Raw genomic sequence first — 23,356 nt, 5'->3', positions numbered from 1 at the left:
AGCTAACGCTGGCTTTTTTCTGGCCGCACCTTTTAAATACCGCTGGTATTGAGAGTTCACAGAATGGCTGCGTTAGGCTCCAAAAAAGGAGCGTAGAGCATATTTAACGCAACTTCAACTCTCAATACCAGCGGTGCTTACGGACGCGGCCAGCTTCAAAAACGTGCTCGTGCACGATTCCCCCATAGGAAACAATGGGGCTGTTTGAGCTGAAAAAAAACCTAACACCTGCAAAAAAGCTGCGTTCAGCTCCTAACGCAGCCCCATTGTTTGCTATGGGGAAACACTTCCTACGTCTGCACCTAACACTCTAACATGTACTCTAACATGTAATCCGATTGGCTGATCCGATCAGCCAATCGGATTGAACTTGATTCTGATTGGCTGATTCCATCAGCCAATCAGAATTTTCCTACCTTAATTCCGATTGGCTGATAGAATCCAATCAGCCAATCGGAATTCGAGGGACGCCATCTTGGATGACGTCCCTTAAAGGAACCGTCATTCGTCGGGAAGTCGTCGGAGAAGAAGGATGGATCCGCGATGGAGGTCTTGAAGATCAGCCGGTCGTCATCGGATTGAAGAACATAGAAGATGCGGCTTGGATGAAGAAGTTTGCCGGTCCGGATGTCCTCTTCTGCCCGCTTGGATCAAGACTTCAGCCGGAGGATGGACATCACTCTTCAGCCCCCCGCTTGGGCTTGGATCAAGACATCGGAGGCTCTTCTGGATCGATCGGTGAACCTGGCATGGTGAAGACAAGGTAGGAAGATCTTCAGGGGCTTAGTGTTAGGTTTATTTAAGGAGGGTTTGGGTTAGATTAGGGGTATGTGGGTGGTGGGTTGTAATGTTGGGGGGGTGGTATTGTATGGGGTTTTTGTACAGGCAAAAGAGCTGAATTCTTTGGGGCATGCCCCGCAAAGGGCCCTGTTCAGGGCTGGTAAGGTAAAAGAGCTTTGAACTTTTGTAATTTAGAATAGGGTAGGGCATTTTTTTATTTTGGGGGTCTTTGTTATTTTATTAGGGGGCTTAGAGTAGGTGTAATTAGTTTAAAATTGTTGTAATTTTTTTCTAATGTTTGTAAATATTTTTTTATTTTTTGTAACTTAGTTCTTTTTTATTTTTTGTACTTTAGTTAGTTTATTTAATTGTATTTATTTGTAGGAATTGTATTTAATTTATTTATTGATAGTGTAGTGTTAGGTTTAATTGTAGATAATTGTAGGTATTTAATTAATTTATTGATAGTGTAGTGTTAGGTTTAATTGTAACTTAGGTTAGGATTTATTTTACAGGTAATTTTGTAATTATTTTAACTATTTTAGCTATTAAATAGTTCTTAACTATTTAATAGCTATTGTACCTGGTTAAAATAAAAACAAAGTTACCTGTAAAATAAATATAAATCCTAAAATAGCTATAATATAATTATAATTTATATTTTAGCTATATTAGGATTTATTTTACAGGTAAGTATTTAGCTTTAAATAGGAATAATTTATTTAATAAGAGTTAATTTATTTCGTTAGATTTAAATTATATTTAACTTAAGGGGGTGTTAGTGTTAGGGTTAGACTTAGCTTTAGGGGTTAATACATTTATTAGAATAGCGGTGAGCTCCAGTCGGCAGATTAGGGGTTAATGTTTGAAGTTAGGTGTCGGCGATGTTAGGGAGGGCAGATTAGGGGTTAATACTATTTATTATAGGGTTATTGAGGCGGGAGTGAGGCGGATTAGGGGTTAATAACTTTATTATAGTAGCGGTGCGGTCCGCTCGGCAGATTAGGGGTTAATAAGTGTAGGCAGGTGGAGGCGACGTTGTGGGGGGCAGATTAGGGGTTAATAAATATAATATAGGGGTCGGCGGTGTTAGGGGCAGCAGATTAGGGGTACATAGCTATAATGTAGCTGGCGGCGGCGTGCGGACGGCAGATTAGGGGTTAAGAAGTGTAGGTAGCTGGCGGCGACGTTGTGGGGGGCAGATTATGGGTTAATAAATATAATATAGGGGTCGGCGGTGTTAGGGGCAGCAGATTAGGGGTACATAAGGATAACGTAGGTGGCGGTCGGCAGATTAGGGGTTAAAAAATTTAATCGAGTGGCGGCGATGTGGGGGGACCTCGGTTTAGGGGTACATAGGTAGTTTATGGGTGTTAGTGTACTTTAGAGCACAGTAGTTAAGAGCTTTATAAACCGGCGTTAGCCCAGAAAGCTCTTAACTACTGACTTTTTTCTGCGGCTGGAGTCTTTTCGTTAGATTTCTAACGCTCACTTCAGCCACGACTCTAAATACCGGAGTTAGAAAGATCCCATTGAAAAGATAGGATACGCAAATGGCGTAGGGGGATCTGCGGTATGGAAAAGTCGCGGCTGAAAAGTGAGCGTTAGACCCTTTAATGACTGACTCCAAATACCAGAGGGCGGTAAAAACCAGCGTTAGGAGCCTCTAACGCTGGTTTTGACGGCTACCGCCCAACTCTAAATCTAGGCCATAGTTATTTGTTATTGTAAAAAATGCCTATGTGCATGATGTGTTTATGTAGTATGTGCCATGTATTGAAATATTTGTGTATTTCTCTAACTTTAAATAAATGCCCTTTAGTGAATATGTTTGCTTCCCTCTTTATCTGCCAGGGATAACAAAGTTCTTTGTTCAACCAGATATTTACTTTTGTAAAGATGGTTTGCTGTAGGTGTGAGGAGGATGAGATAAGAACACAGTGTCTGGCATATTAGTTCCAAATATTATTATCAGGTATTTGTAGAGCGCCAACAGATTCCGCAGCGCTATATATTAAAAGCGTTGCAAAAAACTGTGAGTTATTAGTTGACAATGATGGGACATTACTAGGTTCTGAAATACTGGGCATGAGCAAATGCTATTAACAGAGAGACACAGTACACATTCTCGCCTAAGGCAACCAGGACCTTATTGCCAAGGAAAATAATAGTTTGAGTACTCAAACCTCACTCTCCACTTTTTGTTGCATTGTATAAAGGACACCACAAAGTTGTCTTCTGTAAGTGGTGCATTTTCTTCATTCTTTATTGAAAAGACCAGGAAAGACCTCTAGTTTTTCTTCATCCATAGTATCGCAAAGGTGGTTTGGGTGTTATGTTACATGATGCTTGTCCCACAATTAAAAAGTCTCCAAAGGTAGAGGCCCTTTTAGGGAGTTCATATCTTAGCCTGAACACCAAACAGAAGTACATGAAATGGGGGCATTGCATGCCCTACTAATATTCAGGTGATTTAATGTAACATCATTAATCACCTGTAACACCAGCCACCAAGCAGCACCTATCCTCTAAACTCAGTAGACACCACACACACACATACACAATACTCATCAAATAAAATATAGAAATATCCTCTTTCAAATGAGGGGTCTTATAATCTCTTGGTTATCAGGTGATCACCATGGTACAGTGGTCTCCTAATAGAACCATGATATTTGGAACAAAGCCATTAGGGTGGAGTAGCCATCTGTCACACCCCCTCAATACATAGATAGGCATAAACCCCTTACTTCAAAGAGGAAATACTCTTGTTAAAACAAGGGATCCTTTGTCTGTACAGCTGTAAGGTGATCGCCATAACAATGATAAATACTCACAGCATTAGTCCTGTTTCAATGGTCTCACAACTTTAAAGAGATGCTTATTATTATTATTATTATTATTATTATTATTTATTTGTATAGCACTGCCATCTTCCATAGCTCTGGGGACAGAGATAGGGCTATACAATGTTGAGGGTGCGAGTTCATTGTACATTGAGACATAAGGTTTGGGGTAGCTGTCACGTGAATTGTAGTTGCAGCAACGAGTTAAAACAGTTCAAGATTTGTTTTGGGTAGGATGAAAAGCTGAAGAGAGATGGTAAGCTTCTCTGAATAGGTAGGTTTTCATAGAGCGTCTGAAGCTATACAAGGTTGGAGACAGTCTGATTGAGCAGGGTAAAGGGTTCCAGAGGACAGGAGCAGTGTATGAGAAGCCTTTGGAGATGTGAAAGGAACGTAGAGATAATAGGAGTGGAAAGGTGGAGGTCACAGTTTGATCGAAGAGGATGGCTTGGGAAATGTTTGGAGATGAGAGAGGAAATAAAGTTAGTAGCGAGGTTGTTGAGTGCATTACAGGTTTGGAAAAAAAAAAGTACAGGCGCAAGGAATGGGAGTAAAAAAATTATATATGTATATATGTAAGCCTCTACAAAAATAGTTAAAAAAAAGAAATTATGCAGCTTAATCCGGAAAAGATGTTAATTTAAGAAAAAAATATTTTAAAAAGTACAATCTTTTTTAAAATGTGTGTATGAAGGAAAGAGAACAATGGGGATTAGAAAGCGCTATTTCTATACTAATGAAAACATCTATACATTCAACACTATAAAAAGGTATTATCAAAAAACAATGATACCTGTAGAGGTAAATAGAAGGCCAAATGTCTCTATATACAGTTCATACACAGTATGTTGGAATTCCAAAGTTAATATAGAGATATCCCAGCGAACTACTTCTGGAATGCCTACTTACAAGATCTGACCTCAATCCTATGAGGTAAGTGGACGGCACTAGGAGATAGCATTCTTAGGGGCCCATTTTTCAAGCTCCGGATGGAGCTTGAAGGCCCGCTTGCAGGCTCGCCAGAAACAGCAGTTATGAAGCAGCAGTCTAAAGACCGCTGCTCCATAACCTGTCCGCCTGCTCTGAGCAGACGGACACACATCACCGAAAATCAACCCGATCGGGTTGATTGACACCTCCCTGCTGGCGGCTGATTGGCCAAAAATCTGCAGGGGGCGGCGTTGCACCAGCAGCTCACAAGAGCCGCTGGTGCAATGCTGAATATGGAGATCGTATTGCTCTCCGCATTCAGCGAGGTCTGGCAGCGACCTGATCCGCACTGTCGGATCAGGTCCACCAGACCTTTGATAAATATCCCCCTTAATGTGCACTTTTGGCAACTCTTGACTCCAAGGCTCCATTTTGGATGTACGATCCCTCTGGTGCTTTTTACAGTATGGTAAAGTTCCAGGACGTTTGTGGCTCCAGGATCTTGATTTCTCCTATGGATTTATCTGCAACAATATAGGATCCCTCCTGCACCTCTTGCAATACGGTAGACTTCAGGATCTCACCCTCGCAAGCAGATGTAGGAACAGAGAGAAAACAAAAGCTGCAATAGTGTAATATGGTAAAAACAAATTTATTTTACACAAATAAAACTTAAAAATGCCTGCTTACATTAGTTGACCTCAATGATATATGAGGTATTTGTTCAGCCTTATAAGCTTTAAAAGTCCGTTTATTTCTCTCAGCTATTTAGATTCATAAATTCACCAAATAAAGTTAATCAAAGATGGCCCCTCAGGACAAAGGCGCCCTCTAGAGGATTCCGTCGATGGTTGTGGGGAGATACACCAGGATCAGCTCTTCTTAAAAGAAAGTGGAGAAACTGCAAATATGATCTTCTGCACCATTGGAGCGCCTTTCTCTGTTTTTTCATATTTGCTGTTTAAATTCATGCAGCTTACATATAAAAGGACCGTAGGTAGGCAGGCAGGCAGACTAGTAAACCTAGTCAAAGTTTATGGTGCTTGTGCTTAAGTCTTTAAATCTAACACGTTTCAAAGGATTCAAAATAACTCTTTCTTCAGAGACTTTCTAACGTTATGCAGCTTGTTGTTCAATTTAAATCTGTGATGGCGGTTTGCTTCTGTATTATAAGCTGAACCGCCATTGGTTGTTGACGGTCACGTGATTCCCCTATCACTCCTGACGTGACTAAATGGATATTATTGGTCTGGTCAAGGTCACGTGACTAACTGTTTATAAACAGTGTGCATAGATCGTAATGCACTTCGTAACAGGATTTTTTTAACATTACTTTAAAATTGATATGTAGATTAAAGAAAACGGGATTATAACATTGCGTTCTTCATATTATTCGGCCATTTGTGTTTTGGAGTATTGGAGTACTCTATCTTGAAAAAAGTTGATCATCTATTTGTTTTAAATAACGATCTCTAAATAATGAAATTCTATACATTTGATTACTAAAAAATAGGAGAGTACTGATTCACTCTATTTATGAATGATATGGAATCATGTGATCAGCTGGCTAAGAGAACAAAACAGAATAGATTATTATACACTTAAAATAGAATATATTTGAATGTTACTTAGATGTTCCAAAATAATAATTGTAGGTAATGATTGAACACTTTTGGAAGAATTTACTTCGTCACCCTGGAGGATTTTAATTATACTTAAAGGGTGTATGTTCTATTGGTCTGCTTTGAAAACTCAGACCTTATTCCTTATAAGAAAAATTAAAATTAAAAAATGGCAACTGATATTTATAGATGTTTTATAGGGTGTATAAATATTTGTGTACAATTAATTTGTAACTCTAGACCTAATTTTTTTCAGATACACACTAAAAACAGGACTGATATAAATATACAGTATATGCTCTAAAACCAGAAATATATATATATATATATATATATATATATATATATATATATATATATATATATATATATATATATATATATATTTATTTATTTATTTTAGGGCTTTTGGAAAAGAGCTGAATGCCCTTTTAAGGGCAATGCCCATACAAATGCCCCTTTAGAGTTAGGTTTTTTATTTTGGAGGGTTGGTTGGGTGGTTTGTTTTACTGTTGTATTTTTTTTACAGGTAAAAGAGCTGTTTAACTTTTGAGCAATGCTCTACAAAAGGCCCCTTTAAGGGCTATTGGTAGTTTATTGTAGGCTAGGGGGTGTTTTTATTTGTATAGGGCTATTAGATTAGGTGTAATTGTTTTTATTTTTTAATAATTTTGTTTAATATTTTTTTGTAAGCTTAGTGTTTTTTATTTTTTTTTTATTTAGTGTTTATTATTTTTTGTAATTTTAGATTTTTTAATTTTTTTCGTAGTGTAATGTTTTTTTTAAATTTGTAATTTACATTTTTTTATTGGTAGTATTTTTTTATTTTATTAGAATAGTAATGTTAGGTTAATTTATAGTTTAATGTTAGGTTTATTTTTATTTCACAGGTAAGTTTTTAAGATAATTATATTACACTTTTAATTTAAAGTTAGGGGGTGTTAGGTTTAGGGGTTAATAGTTTAATTTAGTGTTTTGCAATGTGGGGGGCTAGAAGTTTAGGGGTTAATAGGTTTATTAAGTAGCGGCGATGTGGGATGCCGGAGGTTTAGGGGGTAATAGGTTTATTACAGTGTCGGTGATGTCGGGGTGCGCCGGATTAGGGGTTAATAGGTTTATTATAGTGTTGACGATGTTGGGGAGAGGCAGATTATGGGTTAATAGCTTTATTATAGTGTCTGTGATGTTGGGGAGCGGCGGAATAGGGATTAATATCTTTATTATAGTGTTTGCAATGCGGAAGGGTGGCAGTTTAGGGGTTAATAGGTAGTTTATGGGTGTTAGTGTACTTTGTAACACTTTAGTTATGAGTTTTGTGAAACATTTTCCTAGCCATTACGTTGGAATTACCATTTTTTCAGCGTTAAAAGTCGTACCGCAACACTTGTAATCTAGCTGAATGTAAACCAAAGGCAGCACGGATTACTAAATTTCTTGGCGGGGTTTGGAAGAGATAGGTAATGCAATATTTATTTTATATATATATATATATATATATATCTTTCTATTCAAAAACCTCGCTGGCATGGTGAGAAATCACACAAAATCTTTAGGATTTTTTTAGACCTTGTATTGTAATGTAGGAGTCTCTGATTCAGATAATGAACACTACATAGCAACATAAACATTGCTCAAGATAAAATTTATGTTTCTAAAATTTTTTCAAGGGCCTCACCTGTACCAACAAGAATTCTTAGAATATCTCGCCTGTGTGGCAAGGTTTTGAATATCAGGCCTAAGTATTGGTCATTGTGCATAGACCAAAAGTTAAGATAAGGAGAGATAGGTAGGAGATATTCTATTTCATATACAAAAATAAACCCAAACAATCAAATTTCCTATTACATTTTATAATCTGCAATAATTGGGAACACATTAAGGGGAAACCAATTTTACAGTACAATGCCCCTTTAGTTATGTGTTTAAGCCTTTTGGAGGGGTGAAAGGCATAGCTATATGCAAGTAATAGTGCAATATTAAAATGTTTTAACACATTGCAGCATTTACTTTTTGCACTTTTATGTCCCTTTAAACGGCATTCATTTATTTTGGGATGTGCCTAGATAAGAGTACAGAAGTAAAATGTAAGAGCAATGGTTCCTGGATTTGGTACATTCGACATATTCACTTATATTACTCTATACCAGTGATGGAGAACATTGGCACTCCAGATGTTTCAGAACTACATTTCCCCTGATGCTCAACTGGACTTCAGAGTGCCTAAGCATCATGGGGAATGTAGTTCTGAAACATCTAGAGTGCCAAGGTTCTCCATCACTGTACCATATGTTACAAAAAAATATATTTACCTTTTGGTCCTTAACTTTTTTGATATGTCAGTGGTGGCATTAAGTAATAAGAATGCCAATGCTTCCCTTGTTTACTCCTTCCTGTATAAAGTTGTGGAGGTAAGTGACTGGTGAGCACGTGGGAAGAGGGTTATTGGGAATTAAAGGGACATAATACTCATATGCTAAATCACTTGAAACTGATGCAGTATAACTGTAAAAAGCTGACAGGAAAATATCACCTGAGCATCTCTATGTAAAAAAGGAAGATATTTTACCTCACATGAGATTTCATAGTAAGCTTCCTTTACCTGATTAGGGAAATAATATGAGAGTGCACAAGGCTCATCCTTTCAGCTGTCCCAGGACAGACACACTAAAATGCTGCTTAGAAATCCTTTACAATGGGAGGTGGCTACTGAGGAACTTTTGAGGTAAAATATCTTTCTTTTTTACATAGAGATGTTCAGGTGATATTTTCTAGTCAGCTTTTTACAGCTATGCTGCAGCACTTTCAAGTGTTTAAACATTTGGGTATTATGGCCCTTTAATGGGTAGACACAGATGATAGTCTGTAGACCAATCCTCATGTTCACTAAGGTCTGGCAGAGTAGCTGTGTTGTCGCTCGCTACAGGTAGGGATGGGCGAATGTCTCGCAACATTAAAAAAATTAAACAAATTTAAACACGTTTGTTTCGAATTTTTAATGTTTGTACAACATTTTAATATTCGTTTAATGTAATAGTATTTCTAATGCTATCTTTAAATGTAATATTTGATTCAAATTTTTCTAATAATTTGATTCAAATTATGCAATATTTGAATTTGAAAAATTTGAATCAATATATTTGTAATAGTATTTCTAATGCTCTCTTTAAATGTAATATTCAAATTATGCAATATTCAAAATAGAAATATTTTTATATGTTTGTATCTATTATGTATCAATTTACTACATTCCCTACCACACTAACTATTGAATTTCTGAATAGTATTTGTTAAATTGAATGTTACATTCAAAATTTCGAATGTGGATATTCAATCTAATTATGAACATTCAGAAAACGAAAGTAACATTTGAAAGCCGGAAATAACATTTGATTAACGAATTTTATTGGTTTTTGATTCTTATCAATATTCGATTTTTCAAAACGAATGTCCACAGGACTAGTCGTTCCACCAAACGAATGATACTTTCAGCACATTCGCCTATTCCTAACTACAGGCAGAACTAGCAGGTTTAAGTTGACTTCTGCCCTCATAATGGTTTTATTATATAGGAATAAAGAAAGGGGCAGCTGAAGGGGCAATAGTCCCCCTATACACATGGCCACTACTTCCTGAAAAAGATGACTATGATTTAACGCTTTCTCTAGGTATTTACAGAGTATTTCAAGGAGCTGGAGGAGGAGAGTATCCGGGATAACTTTGTCATTGTATATGAGCTGTTAGATGAGGTCATGGATTTTGGCTTTCCCCAGACAACTGACAGCAAGATCCTGCAAGAGTAAGTTTTATTAAAACATATGTGTGTGCGCGTGTGTGTAATATATGTATTTATTATTTATTTTTTAAATATGGAAATAGACTCTCAAACCGCTATATATATATATATATATATATATATATATATATATATATATATATATATATATATATATATACACGCACAGGTAGCCCTCAGTTTACCCCGGGGTTAGGTTCCAGAATGAATGGTTGTAAATCGAAACTGTTGTAAATTGAAACCCAGTTTATAATGTAAATCAATGGGAAATGAGGGAGTTAGGTTCCAGGTCCCTCTCAAAATTGACATAAGTAACACCTAATACATTATTTTTATTATTTTTAAAGCTTTGAAATGAAGACTTTAAATGCAAAACAGCATTATTAACCTAATAAAATAGATTGTATCATCATCATCAAACTAAGTTTAATGAACAAAAACGTTTTTTACTTGCATTTTTCTGCAAACGGTTCTCTGCATTGAGTCTGCATCTAAGGGAAGTGGCTGCTAGATCTTGTTCCTTTGAAAGCTGATCCATTGATCACATCTGGCTTGCTTTTCTTTGCATGTGTTTGCTGCAACACAAGCGGACAGCTCTACCTACTGGCTATTTTAATGTATGCATGTGCTAATGCTTTCAAGAGCAGTCACATGACTTGAAAAAAAGGGAGTTATTCTGAAACGGCGCAAATTGAACCATCGTAAACCGAGGGCCACCTGTGTGTATGTATATATATATATATATATATATATATATATATATATATATATATATACAGTATACACACACACATATATATATATATACACACACACACACACACACATATATATATATATATATATATATATATATATATATATATATATATACACACATATATATTTCTATGCACACACACACATATATAAAACACACACACACAGTACATATATATATATATATATATATATATATATATATATATATATATTATATATGATATACACACACATACAGGGCCGTCTTTAATATTGACTAGACCCTGGGCAAACATTTTCTTGCCCCCCCATGCAATTTCACTCTTCACCTCAACATCCCAAAAAACAACTAAATCAATTTATTTTATATATTTTTTTTAAATAATTAGACCACCAGTGGATCATCCACTCCTGGTTTAATCATTCTAAAAACAATATTAAATAAATTGCAATATGTGAAACTGGACCTTAGCAGTACTAATAAGTAAATAAATATATAAATTCCTCCACCGTAGATTAATTTTATTTATTTACTAATTAATTAATTAAATGTTGGTTTTTAATTTATTTATTTATATGTTATACAGTATATTGTACATAAAATTTAATGCGATGCACAGCATCGGATAGTAAAAATCAGTGGTGGACCTAATGTCTACATTCTTTATTTTGGGCCCCCTTAAAAGCATCTCACCAGTTTTGGGATATTCACTACATATTTATTGTTTAGACAGCCACTGTACAGCAAAATTACCACTTTCATGAATCCCTAGGGAATGCCTAACATTAACTCCCCTAACCCATATACACACAAACACTCCAGAGCATACACATGTACACACAAACAAACACTCTCCAGAGCATACACATGTACATGCAAACACACATTCTCCAGAGCATACACATATACATGTGTACACACACACACACACTCTCCAGAGCATACACATGTACACACAAACACTCTCCAGAGCATACACATGTACACACAAACACACACTCTCCAGAGCATACACATGTACACACACACACTCTCCAGAGCATAAACATGTACACGCAAACACACACTCTCCAGAGAATACACATGTACACGCAAACACACACTCTCCAGAGCATACTCATATACACGCAAAAACACACTCTACAGAGGATACACATGTACACACAAACACTGTACACACACACTCTCCAGAGCATACACATGTACACACAAACACACACTCTCTAGAGCATACACATGTACACGCAAACACACTCTCCAGAGCATATACATATACATGTACACACAAACACACACTCTCCAGAGCATACACATATACACACAAACTCTCCAGAGCATACACATATACATGTACACACAAAAACACACACTCCAGAGCATACACATGTACACACAAACACACACTCTCTAGAGCATACACACATACACACAGACACACACTCTCCAGAGCATACACATATACATGTACACACAAACACACACTCTCCCGAGCATACACATGTACACACAAACACACACTCTCCAGAGCATACACATATACATGTACACACAAACACACACTCTCTAGAGCATACTCATATACATGTACACACAAACCACACTCCCCAGAGCATACACATGTACACACAAACACACACTACAGAGCAAACACAAATTTATGTACACACTATATAATCATATACATGTACAAATACTACATACACACACATTTCCTCTTACACACATACTTTACAGAATACATCAAAATATAACCACACTTGGCATAACAAACAGCACACATTAAATAAACGACAACTAAATGGCATCTAACAGAATTCATTTATTTCCAATGAAAGTGGAAAAGGCTCTAGTAATCTGTACTGGGGCCAATATTAAAAATACAAAGTATGTGTGCACTGTGCAGTATACTGAGGTGTGTCTGACCTGCAAGGGGGAATCCTGACATTTGGGGAGAACAAGATCAGCTATGGTTCATCTAATCAATCAAACTGATGCTTTTGAATGTGGTTCTGGTGTAAGGTTAGCTAGTTAAAGAGATTTAGTGCAACCAACAGGAGCAAAGCAAGGTAAAGACTGAGGAGGAAGCATGGAGGTGCAGACAAATATAAGTTTACTGACTGGAACAGCAGAACTACAATGGGAAGCTGTAAAATCTGAGACCGAGAGAAAAAATCTCTAAAAATAAACCTTACTTTAATGTGTGAAGTATCAGCATGACACTATACATCAGCCACAGCAGCACATGTCACTCTGCTAGGTACATGTTCCCTCTCACCCTATACTAGATGATGCTGAATGGGGTAGGGACGTGTGTGCACTCACTTATTCTTCCCACTGACCCCTTTCTACAAAGCACTGTTCCCCTAGCAAACTTTAGTTAGCTGATCTGAGGGCCACAGCAGAAAGAGCAGGACTAAGGGGACCAGCAAACTGACTGGATGCTGTCTGTCCAAGGCTGCATGGATACAGTGTGAGACGAGTCACACAGCCTCAAGACTGAAGAGAGCAATGTCTGCAGCTGCACAGATGTTCAAATCCTCACAATGCTTGAGAGTTACTATTAAAAATAGGCCTAACTAGTTCTATAACCCAGATTTTACTATAAACGCTGTATTTACTTGATGCTGTATTAATATTTAACTACATACAAGGGTTAGTGTAGCAGAAAAGAGTCCTGATATATATATATATATATATATATATATATATATATATATATATATATATATATTATATATATACACACACACAAACACACACTAGATTTCCTTGACTACTTTTATTGTTTTGTTTTCATGGTGGTGGAGGTGTTCACCAATATTGCTGTGAGAGTCATCCATATTAGCCAGTGAGAATTTGTCTATAGGAATTACTTGTATACAGAGACACATTTCCTGTTATTTCCCGTATTTTGTTTTTACATTTGAAATGTTACTAAAATTGATAATGACATTGATATGTTTAATTGCTGTTCTTTTGTATACATGTCTGAAATATTTAGTTTGAATGTTCCTGGGATATGAGAAATGTCATCTTTCTCTATTGATTTCAGGTATATCACACAACAAGGCAACAAGTTGGAGACAGGCAAGTCACGTGTACCAACAACAGTGACAAATGCTGTATCCTGGAGGTCAGAAGGACTCAAATATAAGAAAAATGAGGTCTTTATAGATGTGATTGAGTCAGTCAATTTACTGGTAAGTATCAGCTCAACTACCTAGAGCTTCTATGTAAATAAATGAATGGGGCATAAGTGTCAAATCATGTTTCCAGGTATATCTGCAATTAAAGGGACACTAAAGTCAAAATTAAACTTTAATGATTCAGATAGAGCATGTAGTTTTAAGAGCCTTTCAATTTACTTCCATTATCAAATTGTTTACAGTCTTTTTTACATGCACACTTTCTGAGGCACCAGCTACTACTAAGCATGTGCAAGCATTCACAGTATATATGTATATGAATTTGTGATTGGCTGATGGCTGTCAGATGGTATAAAGGCTGGCAAATTGTAGTACATTTTGAAATTTGTAAAAAAAAATAGAAATCTACTGTTCATTTAAAATGAATAGAAAGTTCTATTGCATTGTCTTCTTATTATGCATTTATTGATGATACATTTCTACTGTATTTAATGTACATTATTTTCATACAGCAAAGCAGTTTAGGGATATATCTCAAGAAAGTTCTGGGGGGAATACATGCTCTAGTCTACACCAGGGCAGTCAATCAATAATAATGTAATAAATGTAGCACTGATTTATTTTACTGTTCTTAATTACACTTTTTGGGCTAGATTATGAGTGGCACACTAACTGTTGTGCACAAGCAATAAGGTTTTTTTTTGCGTCTCTGCTTTGTGTCGAAGAAGCGTGCGTATTACGAGTTGAAAGTAAACGTGTTTGCTTGAGCGCAATTGAATTTAACACACGTCAGGTTAGGAGAGAGAGAACATGTCAGGTGAGCAAATGCCATGAAGTATATATGTGGAGCCACCAATCAGCAGCTAGCTCTCAGTAGGGCATTGCTGCACATGAACCTACAAAGGTATTCTTTTCAACAAAGCATACTAAGAGAAATTGAAGGAAATTAGATAGTAGAAGTTGGAAAGTTGTTTAAGTAAAAGGACACTAAACACATTTCGTGCACACAGTACTTTGCCCAGCATATTGTGTTGATGCAGTACCTACGTACAAAACAGAGGCGCATGCTGCGGTCCCGGCTGTCTGCTTAGATAGAGGAGACTTCAGCTAGGGGCAGAAGGCATCTGCCTTCATATGGTAAGGTAGCACTGATTGTCTGTGTCACTCTCTGTAACGAACATCTCTCGGTGCCAAGTGGTAGCAGTGGGAGGGAGGAGGCTTGGGGGATCAGACCAGCAAGGAAGTGGAGGGAGGGGCAGGGTTCCCTACACTATGGAAAATATGTGAGGCACAAAATAGGCAGGAGCCTATGCTACAAAACAAAGGGATCTTGGGGTGGGAGGCTGCTACACTACAGAAAAAATAAGAAAATTAAATAAAAAAATTAAATAAAAAAAAAGTTATTTGTAGACTAACTGCTGGTTAAAAATATGGCGATGGGCAGGGGAAGAAGGGAGAGTAAGAGAGCTGTTAGGGGGTGATCAGGGAGGTCGGAGAGTGAGGAGGGAACCCTACACGATAGAAACAAATAAATAAATGTATTTTTAAAAAAGTCATAAACTGCATACTGGCAGACTGTCTACCAAAGATGGTAGTGACCAGTGGGAAGGATCAGGTAGGGATCAATGGGTGGGAGGTGTCAAGTAGGAGCGCAATCTCTAAACTACAGCAAAAATTAACCTTACAAGCTAATTAACCCCTTCAGTGCCAGACTTTCACAAACGTGGTGCGCAGCTGCAATTAGAAGCCTTCTAATTGCCAAAAACTAATTTCAAAGCCATGCATGTCTGCTGTTTCTGAAGAAAGGGGATCCCAGAGAAGCTTTTACAACCAGTTGTCTTATGACTGCTAGCTCCTGCATTACATGTGTAAACTATTTCAGAGAGAAGTTATAGATTTTTGTTTTTATATGATCATATTTGGCGGCCAAATAGTGGCATCAAATAAACCAAAATGGTCTTAGATAAATACCTTGGGTTGTCTTATTTAAAAATATATATAGCTTTCATAGGTAAATAAAAAAAAAGACCCTATTTCTTTTTAAACTGAGTGATAGCAAAAATGTTAAAAATGTTCCCGTACTTTGGGCAAGCTTTTCTCTGATTTTCCCAGTAGCATAATGGTTAATATCCCTTTAATATCACATGCTCTATCTGAATCATGAAAGTTTAATTTTGACCTTACTGTACCCTTAAAGGGACAGTATACACTCATTTTCATATAACTGCATGTAATAGACACTACTATAAAGAATAAGATGCACAGAAACTGATATAAAAATCCAGTATAAAACTGTTTAAAAACTTACTTAGAAGCTTTCAGTTTAGCTCTGTTGAAAAGGTAGCTGGAAAGCCCACTGCAAGTGGGAAATAAGACACTCCCCCCTCCCCCTTCTTTTGCATATGAAAAGACCCTTTACACAAACAGGAGTAAGCTGGAGTAAGTAGCTGACAGTATTCACATAAAACTTTGGGGCTTGGTTAGGAGTCTGAAAATCAGAGAAATGTTATTTAAAAATAAGCAAAACTATACATTTAAAAAAAACAAAAAACTTTATGGGCTATATAAATAGATCATCTACAGAACATTTATGCAAAGAAAAAATGAGTGTATAATGTCCCTTTAAAGCTTTGCAGTATCAATATCAATTCAATATCATTCTGCTTTTAGAGTTCTATGAACTTGATTGTTTGAAAGATGCAGAGAAATATAATGTAAATTCTGATGCCTATGAGAATATGTTTAAATGTGTGGTATATTCCTGCTACATACCCCTATGCTTGTCTGTTTCAGGTGAATAGCAATGGCAGTGTACTGCTGAGTGAGATTGTGGGCAGTGTGAAACTTAAAGTTTTTCTCTCCGGGATGCCAGAATTACGACTTGGATTGAATGACAAGGTCCTCTTCGAGTTAACTGGACGTAAGTACTAGCAAGGAAGAGGAAGCAGAGGGAGAAATATGTAGAGATGTTACTAAGAAAATTACAAGAACAAGTCTTGCTAACATACAAGGAAATAGGTAGAGAGAGACTATCTATTAAAGAACAACTTCAGCAAACAATGTATTAATGCATTCAAAATGTTCACATTCACCTAGTATGTTAATTTAGTTAGCCTGGAGAAATTTTTTTGATTTTGTTCCCTTTCACTGTTTTGACGTTATGCCCCTACCCCAATTAACCCTTTCCCACCTGGGTGCTAAGCTTATGTAAGTTTTTTTTTTTTTTAGATCTCCAAGGCGATTTCCTTTCCAATGGTGGGTTTTGGGGGTCTGTAGCTGCTTAGATGCCTGAGATACAGGCTTCTAAGCAGCATGCCCCCTTTCCCTATACTCGTAATTTTTAAATAAAGTTGCGCGGTGACATCATCACGTCATTGTGCGTGACGTCACCGCACAAAACGTGAAGCCCCCGCAATGCCTGTCACTATACAGGACAGATCGCCGGGGTAGGAGCGGGTGGAAGCCCCCAGATCGTCATCAAGGTTGTAGAGTGCTAGCGACGGCTCTGAGCCGTCAGCACCTGACTGAGACAGTTTGCGATTAAACTTTCACAACTCAGATAGGGCATGCAATTTTAAACAGCTTTCCAATTTACTTTTATCATCAAATTTGCTTTGTTCTCTTAGTATTCTTTGTTAAAAGCTTAACTTAGGTGGCTCATATGCTAATTTCTAAGTTCTTAAAGGGATATTCCAGCCAAAATTGAAAACCACATGGGTGCATTTCGGTATTGATCAGAAGCAATTTTGTAATATACATACATTAGCAAAAATGCTTCTAATAGAAGCTATAGCTGTTTCAAAAGTTTCAAAAGTGTATTTAAGTATGCACCGTGCACCAGCAATCTAAATCAGAGATAACTTTTACTAGAACCATTTTAGCCAATACATGTATATTGCAAATATCTTTCTATTCAAAGATGTAATTAATCTATATGCATTTAAATTTTAACTGGAATGTCCCTTTAAAGGCCACCTCTTATCTCAGTGCATTTTTACAGCTAGACAGTGCTAGTTCATGTGTGTCAGATAGGTAACATTGTGATCACTCCTGTGGAGTTACCTAGGAGTCGGCACTGAGTGGCTAAAATATGCTGGAATTATATCTGTATCACATGTACGGTGCAGATACAATAAATGGAGCAAGCACAGAGGGCATGGATTCTTAACTCCTGAAAAGCCTAAGAGGGCTGACCCTTATTAACAGCCAAGGGTTAAACTAACCTTACAATCGGTCAGACTCACTCATACAATAGTCCTCAGATCAATGTATTCTGACATCCCTGTTTCATTTTTCTACTCCAGGGATACCCCATAATGTCTTACAGCTGTACAACATCTGAAACAAAATAGAAAAATATATTTATTTAGATCAAATAAAACTTTGAAGGTAATTATATGTTGCTAACCTTAAATCTCATATACTCTATTTAGTTTAGTAAAGCCAAAAATAAATAAATAATAAAAAAATAAAAAAGTTTATGTATGTATGTATATATATATATATATATATATATATATATGTATGTATGTGTGTGTGTGTGTATGTATGTATGTATGTATATATATATATATATATATATATATATATATATATATATATATATATATATATATATATAAAGGCTGCCAGGTAACAATTTAAAAGGACATTAATCTCTTTTTGCAGGGGGGGGGGGGGGGGCGCAGTAGCCGGATGAAGTCACCTCCCTGAAATTAGTTTTTGCGGGTTGGGATGTCAGCACGTACTTGCTCCTGATCTTATGTCTAGGGTTGTCTACTGTCCTCCACAAAAATACTGGACGATCTATAGTTGACTGGGCACAGGTGGTATGCAGGTTACACAATGACCATATATATTTTTCATAACTGAGCATAGATTTTATCCCCTTGGCTGCCAACACACACATAGACTTTAGACTGCCAGTTGCACACACAGAGTAGTGCCTTTACACCCTCATGGTTATAAAAACTCAGAGCAATAATTTTCAGCCAGTGGCTACATGTAGTACACACATAGTAATATTTTAACATCCCACAGACTGCAAAAACACACAAAACAAGGGTTTGTTTTTATCATTCTTAGCTGCCAGTAACACATAGAGTAGAACATGTGCCATTTCTCTTCTTTTATTGTTACTCTGGCACAAGTGGGGCCCTCTAGTTTTTATTACAACCCCATTACAACTGTATGAACCCCTCTTTCAAATTTGGATACTCTTGATAACAATTTAGGGCCAGATTACAAGTTGAGCGCAAAATATCGCTTCCGCAAAAGCAATATTTGTGCTCAAGTTATTAAAGGACCAGTCAACACAGTAGATTTGCATAATCAGCAAATGCAAGATAACAAGACAATTATTATTATTATTATTATCGGTTATTTGTAGAGCGCCAACAGATTCCGCAGCGCTACACAGTGCATTAGCACTTAGTCTGAACTTCAAATGAATAGTAATTTTTTTTTCTGAGAATTTTAAAAGTTATGTCTATTTCCATTCCCCCTGTACCATGTGACAGCCATCAGCCAATCACAAATGCATACACGTACCATGTGACAGCCATCAGCCAATCACAAATGCATATACGCTTATTCTGTGAATTGTTGCACATGCTCAGTAGGAGCTGGTGACTCAAAAAGTTTAAATATAAAAAGACTGCACTTTTTTTAATGGAAGTAAATTGGAAAGCTGCGTAAAATTGCATGCTCTATCTGAATAATGAAAGTTTAATTTTACTTGAGTGTCCCTTTAATAACTGCACACACAAATGTGCGATATTATTACAAGTGAGGTGCAATGCAAACGCTCCATTTTTTGTTTTTTTAAATAGGGACCTCACATGTTATCTTGGGGGCAATTGGGGGACATTTAAAAAATTAACCAAAGGTTTGATCTCTGGTTAATTTTTTGAGTGCTAATTGCTACTGCTAGCTCGCTGTAGCAATAACCAGCAAAGCATCAAACAAGCGCGCAATAAATTAGCGCTCCATAATCTAGCCCTTAGTAAGGTGATAACAGTATGGTTGCCCGGTGTCCAGTGTTTTAGCAGGTTGTCCAGTATAAAAATATTGGACACTTAAACGTCCAGTTTTTTTAATCCCATAAGTGTTAGCTAAATGTAAAAGGCCTCATATGCCTAAATGCATTATAAATATGGAGCATGAAGAATTGAGTGGCAGTCAAGAGGGTCAAATCACTGTTCTTTACATATGTTACTGTTAGTCAAAGAGGTAAAGTTATTGATTTGTTTACTACTGGCAGCTACGGGGGGAACAAATGACTGCCCAGTTGTGATAAATATACATTGTGGGTTCCAAAATGGGTGCCAAAGTTGAGCTTTTGAGGGACACTGTGTGACCCCTATCTACCATTGTGCCCACTTACTGGCAGATTGTCCAGTATTTTTGGGTGACAGCAGTCAGCCATAGATAACAGTAGCAGCAGTGGTTAAGTGGCTATTTTCAGACACCTAGATTACGAGTTTTGCGCTAAACAGGGTGCGAAACTAATGCCAAAAAAGTTGTGTTATTTCACTCTCCATAGTGCTGCCATTACAAGTTACTGAAAAGCCTCCTTGTGCGTGCGATATGGTGGTGTTAAGCTCCATACCGCACAAAAGCCAAGGGCTGCTTTGACGTGCTCGTGCATGCTTTCCCCCATAGACATAAATGGGGAGAGAGTGTTAGAAAAAACTAACACCAGAAGTACGGAATGAAAAATCTCCGTAATGCAACCTCATTGATGTCTATGGGGAAAAAAAAGTTGCGTTTAAACCTAACACCCTAACATAAACTCTAATCAACACCTAAATAAAGTTATTAACCTCTAATCCGTCGCTCCCCAACATCGCTGACACTAATAAGTTATTAACCCCTATTCCGCCACTCCCCGTCATTGATGCCACTATAATAAAGCTATTAACCCCTAAACCTCCGGCCTCACACATCACTGCCACTAAATAAACCTATTAACCCCTAAACCTTAACCTTGCACACCGCTGCCACTAAATAAACCTAAACCGCCACCCCCCATATCGCAAAACACTAAATTAAACTATTAACCCCTAAACCTAACACCCCCTAACTTTAAATTAAAATTACAATATAACTATATTTAAATAAATAAAAACTTACCTGTGAAATAAAAATAAACCTACCATTAAAATATAAATTAACCTAAATGACAAATTTAAAAAAACGCAAGCTTTTTAGCCAGACCGCACAACCTTGCAATACCGGCGCTATGAAATTCCCACACAAAAACGTATTTTTTTCAGTGCGGAATGGATGTTGCGTTACAGGCTAAAATGCTTGCGGTATATCTATATCGACACGACTCGTAATAGTGCGTTAAAAGCCGTAACCCAAAACTCGTAATCTACATAAATATTATTTACTAAAGTAACATTTATGTTGCAGCTTTCTCACATGCAATAAAATATAAATACAACAATGATATCATCTAAATCTACTGGGCCTGCTGAAAAAAAACAATATATCATTTGTGTTACTCACTGGCCGTGTTCGGTTTAGGGGTTAATAACTTTACCCAACCTACCACCTGTGACAAGTCACCTACAGGTCATCAATTATTGTTGTATAAGACAATGTTACCTTTCTGATTGGTAAATCAAGATCACCAATTAGGATATTGAACAGGTAAGCTAACGCTGTGTCTTTCCTATCTTTTGATAATTTATTATAATTAAATAATTATTAATCCTTGTGATTATTTTCCATCATTTAGATTACTGTGATAATTGTTTCTTATGTATACCTAGGTAACAAAAATAAAACAGTGGAACTAGAAGATGTAAAATTTCATCAGTGTGTCCGTCTCTCCCGATTTGAAAATGATCGTACTATTTCCTTCATTCCCCCGGATGGAGATTTTGAACTAATGTCTTACCGGCTGAACACACAGGTATAGTGATGCTTGTCAGCTTCATGGTTATCTGAACGGAGAGTCATACTATAAACATGCAAGTTGGTAGACTAAGCTTAATTCTAATCTACAAAATAATAGGGGACCATTAGGAGCTAAACAAAAAATAAAGCCGGAATTGAAGTATAAAAAGTAACTTTTATTGATTCATTAAAAGCAGCATAAGGTGAGCAAAAAGTGGTAAACGTGCTATATTCATTGCTTACGTGTTTTGCCGATCTACTCTGATGGAGTAAGAATAAATAACTAAGATTGAAATGTCAAATAGAAAGGCAGATACAAGCCAAGTTCCCTTATCTCTAGTCAAGTTATAGAGATACACAGACCTTTGACAAAATGTTAAAAACATGTAAAAAAAAATCAAAAGTTGACACATTGGGGCATATTTATCAAGTTCCGTATGGAGCTTGATGCCCCGTGTTTCTGGCGAGTCTTCAGGCTCGCCGGAAACACAAGTTATGAAGCAGCGGTCTAAACCGCTGCTCTATAACCTGTCCGCCTGCTCTGAGGCGACGGACAGACATCGCCGGAAATCAACCCGATCGGGTTGATTGACACCCCCTGCTAGGGGCCGATTGGCCACGAATCTGCAGGGGGCGGCATTGCACCAGCAGTTCACAAGAACTGCTGGTGCAATGATAAATGCTGAGAGCGTATGCTGTTGGCATTTATCGATGTGCAGCGGACATGATCCGCAATATCGGATCATGTCTGTTCGCACAATGATAATTCGGCCCCATTATGTGAATAACAAAACAAAAGTGAAAATGCAGTGCAGAAGGTCCTAACAGTGTGGATAACTAAGTTTTCACATCTTATTCTTTGCTAAAATAATGATTAAAAAACAATTATTCAAAATGTATCATGGACTTGTGGTAGCTGAAGAAAAGCACAATTTCATACAATAAAATCTATATGAGCTCCATAATTAAATAAATGATTAACAAAGAACATGGGAGTCAAAAATAAACAGAGAATGCAATTTAATGAGACTTTTCAATATACTTATGTTATTAAAATTGACTTTGTACTCTTGGTATCCATTGTTGAAACACATAGGTAAGCTCAGGGGCAGTAATGTACTTCAAGGAACTCGCTGGTGATTGGTAGCTACAATCAAATGCCTATTGCCATTGGCTCACCTAATGTTTTCAACTAGTACACAGTACATTGCTCCTCTGTAGCTGACTTGCAGGTAATAGTGCAGTAATAAGACAATATTACATTTTCTTTTTGCTCTCGTATGTCTCTTTAAGTTAGCAGAAGCACATTCCTGTTGTTTTGTTTGTTCCGACATCTACATATACAGGGAGTGCAGAATTATTAGGCAAGTTGTATTTTTGAGGATTAATTTTATTATTGAACAACAACCATGTTCTCAATGAACCCAAAAAACTCATTAATATCAAAGCTGAATATTTTTGGAAGTAGTTTTTAGTTTGTTTTTAGTTTTAGCTATTTTAGGGGGATATCTGTGTGTGCAGGTGACTATTACTGTGCATAATAATTAGGCAACTTAACAAAAAACAAATATATACCCATTTCAATTATT

The 23,356-nt window shown here is 36.8% G+C and overlaps 1 protein-coding gene across 1 annotated transcript in view; it reads left to right on the top strand.

Annotated features, from left to right (window-relative positions):
* AP1M2 (adaptor related protein complex 1 subunit mu 2) overlaps positions 1-23,356 on the top strand; it is a 100,597-nt gene that overhangs the window by 14,767 nt on the left and 62,474 nt on the right. The window contains exons 3-7 of the mRNA XM_053717928.1: positions 8,519-8,586; positions 9,844-9,974; positions 13,766-13,913; positions 16,653-16,779; positions 21,641-21,783. Of these exons, the coding sequence (XP_053573903.1) occupies positions 8,519-8,586; positions 9,844-9,974; positions 13,766-13,913; positions 16,653-16,779; positions 21,641-21,783 (617 nt within the window). The remainder of the gene's footprint in view (positions 1-8,518; positions 8,587-9,843; positions 9,975-13,765; positions 13,914-16,652; positions 16,780-21,640; positions 21,784-23,356) is intronic.

This window comes from Bombina bombina, chromosome 6 (assembly GCF_027579735.1).
Source record: "Bombina bombina isolate aBomBom1 chromosome 6, aBomBom1.pri, whole genome shotgun sequence".
NCBI lineage: Eukaryota > Metazoa > Chordata > Amphibia > Anura > Bombinatoridae > Bombina > Bombina bombina.
Note: the sequence above shows the minus strand (reverse complement) of the source record. Positions and strands in the feature narration are given on the sequence as shown.